Source organism: Lactuca virosa, chromosome 8, assembly GCF_052849685.1.
Source record: "Lactuca virosa cultivar CGN04683 chromosome 8, Lactuca_virosa_CGN04683_v6, whole genome shotgun sequence".
Lineage (NCBI taxonomy): Eukaryota > Viridiplantae > Streptophyta > Magnoliopsida > Asterales > Asteraceae > Lactuca > Lactuca virosa.
This window is the reverse complement of record NC_136433.1, coordinates 54,394,391-54,403,352: the sequence shown is the minus strand read 5'-3', so window position 1 is coordinate 54,403,352 and position 8,962 is coordinate 54,394,391. Positions and strand designations below refer to the sequence as shown.

Here is an 8,962-nt window from a genome sequence, read left to right as displayed (position 1 = left end):
ATCTGGAATGAGCATGGCTGAAAGTTGATTGTATTATAAATATTTGTGAGACTAATGTATTACATGAGTTAATTTTAAAAAATAAATTAAATATAAAAGTAAAAAATATTTGAGAACTTTGAATTTATAAGAAAATAAGAAAAATAATGAATTATTATAATGAAAATGTTTTTTATTTTTTAAATTTAAACAAATAATTTAAATAAATAACAAAAGAAACTAATGAGTTTGAGAATTTTGAAATTAAAAGGTAAGTTGATTAATTAAATTAATATCCATTTATTATTAAATTTATGTAATTATTACATTAAAATATTATGTGAAATTTAATAAAATAGAAAAATTCATAAAATGATATGTAGAAAAAAATTAATTCAAAATAACCACAAAATGATATTTGACAAATTAAATGAGAGTGTGACAAGTGACAAAAACAACCTTCATTTATTAGAGTAGATGGCAAGATATATGTCATCGCCACATTGTTAATTGAATATTTTTCTAATAAAAATTATACGATCAGTAAAAACAACCTTCATTTATTAGAGTAGATGGCAAGATATATGTCATCGCCACATTGTTAATTGAATATTTTTCTAATAAAAATTATACGATCAGTAAATAAATTTATATTAATAAAAAAAAGTAACTAAAAATATTAATATTTGGAATTTGGAATACATGTTTTTTTTAACAGAGATCATTATTAATATATTTTCATCTCTCTTTTATTTTTTATTTAACTTTAAATATATGAATAAATAAAATAAAATCTTTATTTTTTTTAAATAAAACAATTTGAGGCTTTTTATAAAGTTAAATATTACAAAAGTTTTTTTTTTTTTTTTTTTTTTTTTTTTTAAAGGGAACTTCCCTAACGATGTTTCATACCCTGGAGTCACTGCAAACGAACATCTACGGCTACAAAGGTTGAGTAATGTTAAGATTTAAACATGGACCAATAGTTTATCTACAATATATTCCAAATGTTTTATCGAGTCATAACAACCCAAATGCGTTAAATATTTCAAAAGTTATTATAGATAAAAATGTTTTTTAATAAAAACTTGAATTTGTTTGAGTTGGTAAGGCTGAATGGTAGGGTGTACACAAGTCAATTTGCATTGAAAACAAATCCAAACTGATAATTTCGGTTTTTGGGTTTTGAAACTCATTGGGTTCGGTTTTTGAACAAGTTCAGTTTTTTGGTTCATGGGTCGGTTTCTTCGATTTTTAGGTTCAACCCATGGATCAACTCGTGGGTTTTTAGGTTCAACCCATGGATCAACTTGTGGGTTCAAGAGCTTTAATCATGCTTATGTCTTGTTTAAGGATCAACATACGATTTACTGACGTAGAGATAAGGTTCATGTCTTCCTAACGTAATCGTGCACATACATGTGAAGCAAGAGGTTGAGATGAGAGGAGCATTGGTAAAAGACAAGTTTAGGGTTATGAAACTCTTCTATATTTATTGTTTTAATAAAACATATACCATTTATATTAAATAATAATTAATAATATGTATATTAGGTCGGTTTGAAAGAGAGGGAGAGAGAGAATTTTAATTCAAATATTTTATCAAACGGGACCACTTAGTAGAAAATAGTAAATAATATTAAAATGATTATTTTTATCATTCAATCACCACATACATCCCAAGATAGAAAGATCCGACCAAACAAAAGTTTTCATTCAAAACATATTTATTCAGAACCTCTAAATCATTCAGTGATTGTCAAATATCCCCTTAGGAGCTCCAAATCATAACCATGTTATGTAAAAAAACAACAAAGATTTCACATCGGACTTGACCACAAACCACTTGATCATTTTGTACAACTTTATGACACTACTATAACTACTACTAGACTTACTATTAACATCCACAAACACACTACCAATTATTACACAACAATTTAAATCCAAAAATACTTATAAAACATAGTTCAACAAATGGGCTCCCTAACGATGATTTGGGCCCAAAAGTGAAAGAAGAAAGGTCCGATAATGACCCGAAGTTTCGGAGTGAACAGCATCATTTAAAGTCTTATGATGATTTTTATGATACTCTGCTTTTATATATTGCATGTCGATTTCTGTCCTTGTCACAATTACTCTTATTAGGGTTTTATCATTTGTCCCTAACCCCTTCATTGACCTATGAAGTACCTACAATGGTATAGTTGTATTAATTAAAGGCATGGGTATTTTCGTCTTTTTCCACCCCTACTTCTTTGAATTGCTGTTTGTTTGACACGTATGAATGGATTGTGTGATTATTTTTATTGTTCGTCTCCTTTGTGGAATGGAAGGATATATTATAGTAATAAATAAATTACTTTTATTTATATAATATTCAATAACAGTGAGATTTTTATAAAATTACGAATCTTTAATCAAATTGTGTTTTTTTAATTTTCTAAAATAAGTAAATACGTTACTTTATTATAATTCCAGTTCAAGATTTTATTGTATTTAATTCTATTGTTTTTAACTACTTAAAATTATACATATATATTACTTTTATTTATATAATATCCAATAACAATGATATTTTTATATAATTAAAAATCTTCATTCTGCAACCAAATTATTTTTTTGTTGTTTTCTAAAAATAACTAAATATGTCTTTTTTTATTATTCTATTTCAAGATTTCATGGTATTAATTCTATTTTTTTTTGTTTGTAAACAATTTTAGAAGTGGTAAATAAACTTATTTTTAACTACTTGAAATACATATAGTATATAGTTTTTTAAACATGAAATATGTTTATATGTAACTCATTTGTAAAATTAATTTCTAAAAAAATAACAACTTTTTTTCTTTATTTATTTATCAATGTAGTTCCATTTAGCTTATTATCTTTACATACCAAACACCATGTTTGAATGACTCGTTTACTTTCCTTCAAGCCAATCAAACATGATAATGGAATGTAATGATTGATTCCATTCCATTCCTTTACAGATTCCATTCCATCATTTATATAAAAATTAATTTCAACAAAATATATATATATAAATTAATAATACCTTGGCAAAATACTTCCCAGGATTCTCAGCACATTGCAAAATTGTAACAAGGGCATCCTCAAAGTAACCCGATGTTTCACCTTTTACAGCCTACATAAAGTATTGTAAGTTAGTTAAAACAACTACCAAAAACTATGTGAAAAAGGAAAGGGCATTTGCGTAAATATGAACCTTCTTGAGGGTACTTCCATATGTATTATGATATGCAGAACTAACAGCAGCAAGATGTGCTCTACTTCTTCCACTGAAAATCATTCTGAATGTTTTTTCATCAGTTCCTAATCGTTTTTCACCAGATTTAAACAGAGATTTAGCATCAAGATCCACCATTCTTCTATCAACTTCTAGACCTTCACTACGTGGTGTGCTTAAATATGCTAGAAGCAACTGTAGAACAAGAAATAAAGATGCATTTATCAGTAATTTATTAGTATAATTTAGACAGTTTATTCAGTCTAGAAAACTATATAGATTGTGTATAAGATGTGTTGGAGGTTTGTTGTCAAGAAATCAAGAACAGTTTGACTTCAAGAAAAGTCAAGAGTGTGAGATGGTTTTTGATTATGTTTAAAGGGTGTTTTGATTTATAAAATATAGTTTTCCCAAAGTTTAAAGTTTTGAAGAATAGATTTGGAAAATATATTATTTTGTATCGACATTAAAGGCTATGACCTTTTGTATAAAAAGTCAAAAAAGTAAGCATTTCCATCAGACTTAGCAAAGATATGTTACAAAAAGAACATTAAAAGATGTTTGAATTTTTAACACCTTTGTTTTTCATTTTTAATGTGGATTTAATAAGTAGAATATATATATTTTGAGGTTGAGAAACCTGTCCATGGTCGCCAGAAGTTTGAGCTTGAAGATCATGTTCAAGGTAACCACCATGAAGTGCATGATAAAGTTGCTTAAGATGTTGCAACTGAGATGGAGTTCGAGAACATATAACTTCAGTAGCTGCTTTCAGATCAATGTCGGTAGTTAAAGCATCTCGCAGTATCATTGCATCTCTTCTTGCTGGATCTGGCATCCAAAGTAAGATCGCTTTCTGGAACACCATTGAAAGTATCAATCAGGGACAATGTCACATGATTTGTGAACAACTGATGAAATTGACGAAGATTAGAAGAAGATAGATTCTGATGATAGTACCTTGAGATTGCCACTAAGCTCTGAAGAGAGTCGTTTGGTTAGGGCTTCGGAGTACATAAGTTTATATTCATTTTCAATGAGAGCACGCTGTGACGAATCACGATGAGCGAGAATGTTGATGACTGCTGTACTGTCGCAGCCAAATCCTGGAAACTCACATTGTTATTTCGTAGCTCTTTATGAATTATGATCAGATAAGATTAAGAATTCATCAAAATCAATGAATGAAAGATAGATTAAAGCAGATTTTGCTATTTTTGCGAGATCGGAGATCTACTCTAATGATATTTAGGGATCAAAGCACAAACAAAATCAAACACCTCATATTAGCTATGATTGAACAACAATGTGAAAAAAGAGCCTCCGAAAGCTCAATTTCGTCTTGTTCACTCATAACTTCGGACATTTCACTGCTTCCATGAAATTTGTACCAAATTAAAGTACGAAAACACGAAATTAAGCTAAGAAATTACTAAATAAACAAAACATATTGCTGATAAACACCAAAAACATGAAAATACGGAAGAAATACAACTTAAAAAGAGCTCGAATGGAAGCAGGGTTTACAGTTACCCTTAAAAGCTTTGTATAAGTGCATGGCGTCATCACGAGGAGATGATAGCACTGGTGGAATTGTCAAAGCAGCCATTGTTGATTGCAGATTCTTTCTCTCTGGATAATGATTTGAAATAACCCCAAACTTTTGTTTGTGTGAAATCGACTGAATTTGAATTTTATATGAAGAACAAGACGTGTGAAACTAAAATCCAACCAAATTCGGAGTGTTTGTATACCTAATAATAGTATATACGCGTTTTGCATTTGGTTTGGGATAAGAACAAAAAAGGGCCAATTTCCATTCATCGAATAAAACTTGTGGGTAGACTTCATTTCAGGACGTTTCCATTGATTGGTATCACAAGCAACATCAAAAAAATAGGTTTAAAGTTTAAACATGTGAAATTATGTTAAGAATTATTTATTGGTGTAATATTGAAACAAATCAAACTCCAATCATATAAAAATTAATAAAATTGAGAATCAAATTTATTTAATTGGGTTTAGTATTCATTTTAAACAAATTCGATATTCATTTTAAACAAATTCGATGAGAATAGGGTTGGTTTGATTTGATTTGCTTAGATTTAACCAGATCAAATACTAGATGTTGGAAACTGGATTATGATCGGATAACTGAGCAGTTATTACTAGATGTTGGAGGATAACCGAGCAGTTATTACCTCATCTAGTAAAACCTTAAAATAAACTATAAGAAACTATTAAAAAGCATAGCGATTACACTGGGTTATACTTTTTTTTAGAAGAAATCCGATTCAAAACAAACCAAACCTAGTTAAATCAGTTTTAAAATTGGAGTTACACCTAAAAGGGGAAGAGTGGTATGACAATGGGGCAACAACGTATAGATAAAACCTTTATTATTTAGTGTTTGAAAAACAAGTCAAATAAAGATATGTGAGATTCAAAAAGAAAACCGAGGTATTCTCATGTAAGGTTTAAGTCGACTTTGATTAGAAAAGAAAAAGATAAAAGGTAAAATGAAAGTCAACTAAATCAAATATGAGACACTAGGTCGTAATCATTGACTTTGAAGAGTTTGTGTGCAATATGTAGTTAGTTTAAGTCTAAGAAAAATTTCGTAGCTACACTGAAAAATCGGGTTAAAGTTCAAGAAACAAAACATTTTGGATTTATAGAGAAGATTTATTTTTGTTTGACGAAGAAAAGCACAACCATACAAAATCAATAAAGTTAATATAAAAAAGCTGTAAGGTTCATTTTGTTTGACGAAGAAACTTGTAAGGTTCATTTTGTGGTCGATAGAAAAAAGAAAATTATTTATATTACGTGTAGGGGTGACCAAAAATATCATAACTAATTTCCAAAATTATTTAAAAATTATAATTTCGTATATGGATTGGACAGTGACTTTCAAAAATATCTTAATCTAATTTTCAAAAATATCATAATCTAATTTCCAAAATTATTTAAAAATTTCGTATATGGATTGGACAGTAATTTCAAAAATATATTAATCTAATTTCTTAAAATGTTATTTTTGCTTATATCATCGATTCAAAGTGACAAATATCTTCTTCATTATCAAAATCTTTCAAAATCTCCTACATTCTTGTTTTTCCAACTACACAAATAAGTACGACAAAATGTAGACATATTATACGAAATGTGATTCAAAGTAACATGTTTAAAAAGACTATGTTCTATTTATTCTTCATAGTTGAACCTTGTTTAAAAAGGCAATATGTTCTATTTATTGTTTAGTAGTTGAACCTTAACTACATCGTCAACCTCCAACATTGGAAGTTCATCATCATCGTAAAGAGAAATCCAGATCATCCTTTATAATCACTAAGTCATATCCAAAAAAAAAAAAAAAAAAAAAAAAAAAAAAACAAAAAAAAAAACATAAAAACATAAAGCGTAAAAAACACTCATAAGAAAATCCATTCGAAATGATATGTTGAAGAAGCTTACATTATATATTTCGACTCGATCTTTTTGCACCTCAAGTTAAAATATGCTTTGAATCAAACATTGTTGAACATATTAACTTGTTGATAATGAGGTCCCAATTTATAAGGCGACAAAAAACAGTTACAATAGATGTCCACTAAAATCCGCATCGTGGTGATGAACGAGGGCGAAGAAAATGCAGATGTGTTCGAAAAGTATACAAGTAGACTTCGAACTTTTTTTACAGTTGACTGGTAAATAGCGATTTAAGATTGTGTTTCAACTTTCATTCGACGGTTGCAAATAAATAGGTAGTTTTTTTTTACTCAGTGTGGTCATATATAAGTATAATACAAGGCATGTGTAATTATACATTTGCTTGTTAAGTGGGATTTTGACACATAAGTTGATTTATATGCATCAAGTTAGGAAGGTAACATGTCCCCTTATACTTCATACCTTCATAAATCACAAGAAAAAATTACTCTCACATGCATCACCAGTGATACCATTGAATAACAACATCCAAGGTTGTCGAGCACCACTCACATCACCATAAAAATAAGGTTTCAACACCTAATTGACCGTCACCTCTTTTAACTGGAAATCGCAACATAAAACAATAAGTGGAATATATCGAAGGGATCAACTCACTTTGTCCTAATTCATGAACTACCCGTTGGAGGCTACACGCATGGAACTCCACCAACTTTACTATTTTCAAAGTTATGTTTCCCCCTCTGCCTCTTATTGGGGGTTTTAGGTTACAATAATATTGTACATGCGGAATTTCATTTAACATTTAAGGGTACTGTAACACTCTGATCATGGAGGTATTTAATTTCTTGAATTTTCTTAGCTTTGGTTGAAGGTCACGACGTGAAACTTGATGGTCACGTCGTGAATGCTCATTGACTAGTTGACCCGTGATTTTGATTCTCACGACGTGAGACTTTGGATACTCATGACATGAAATTGGCTTGATGATCAAACCCTAATATTTCGGGTATTTAATGGAAAGAGAGGGCTAGGGTTGCCTATCCTTAGCCTCTTGCACTCTTTTGCCTTCTGAAAACCCTAATCTCGACCGTCTTGAAGTCCTTAGTCATTTTTGAGATCCTTGAGGCATTCTTTGGTGGTTTTTGTGTAATACCCCGGTTTCCAGGTATTCCCAAGTTCATCTCTTGGTTTTAAAGTATGTCATTTTTGGTCCTTGTTTTGGAAGGAAGTAGTCGCAAGAAGCCCTAGTGGAAAGATCGTAATTTTGGGAGAAGGAGTGGTACGTTGAGCGTACATGTGACTACGCTAAGCGTACTAGGATGTGCCCTGGTACATTGGGCGTACACATATGTACGCTGGGCGTACTCATGTCCGAAAGAAACCCTAAGTTTTAGGGTTTGAAGGGTATTTAAGCATCCTTATGGTCATTTATCCCCACCTTTTCTACCTCCAAAGCCTTAAATCCATTCTTGCAACCCCCCCCCCCTTGAGTGTGATTTTGAGCCCTAAGTGTGTTCTTAGTGTTTTAGAGGAAGGAAAGGTGTATCAAGAAGCTTGGAAGCTTGAAGCATGGATTGGATCTGGAAGTTTGGCTCTTTTCTCCATCATCCAAAGGTATAAAGTTCATACATTTATGGTTCATTTGATAGATACCATGTTTGGGTCTTTTATGCTTCTTTTTGGTCCCAAATGCTCCATCGTGAGCATGGCATGTTCTGGATGTTTTGAGTCGTCCTTTCAGACCCTTGTAGGGGTCATTGGTCATAAAAATGAGGTCCTAATGGCTAGAAGTGTCTCATGCTTTTGGTAGAAGAGTATTAATGGATTAAGACCTCGTATTAGGAGCTTTATGGACGTTTAAGGTCATAAAGTTAGAGACTTTATGACCCTAGATGCATCTGGACCCTGGATCTGAAGTGTAAGCTTAAGTGCTGAAGCCAATAAGCACTTATGACAAAAACTAGTTTTGTGAGGGTACGCCCCGCGTAGGGAGGTGTACGCCTCGCGTACCCAATCAGCCACCCCGATGGTGGATTCTGCACAGCCTCGTGTATGCTAAGCGTACCTCCAGAGTACGCCCCGCGTACGCGGTAGTATTGGGCCTCTTCGTTTTGGGCTTTGGTTTTGGGCTCGGTTTGTCTTGGGCCATGTTGGGCCATCTGGATTTTATGGTTGGGATTTTTGTCTTGTTGGACCTTCTTGGGTGAAGGCTCGCGAAAGGAATTGGGCCCAATTTGGAAAATTGGGCCATATTTGGGCCTTAGATGTTTATTTTGG

General features: G+C 31.4%; 1 protein-coding gene across 1 annotated transcript; it reads right to left on the bottom strand.

Moving 5' to 3' along the window:
* Window positions 1-1,688: 1,688 nt before the first annotated feature.
* LOC145131845 (annexin D5-like) lies at window positions 1,689-4,968 on the bottom strand. Its single transcript, XM_079066493.1, has 6 exons — window positions 4,763-4,968; window positions 4,190-4,335; window positions 3,870-4,085; window positions 3,209-3,424; window positions 3,038-3,127; window positions 1,689-2,172 (listed from the first exon to the last, which is right to left on the bottom strand). Exons 1-6 carry the CDS (start codon window positions 4,836-4,838, stop codon window positions 1,966-1,968), a joined length of 951 nt encoding a protein of 316 aa, XP_078922619.1. The 5' UTR covers window positions 4,839-4,968; the 3' UTR covers window positions 1,689-1,965.
* Between the last annotated feature and the right edge of the window lie 3,994 nt (window positions 4,969-8,962).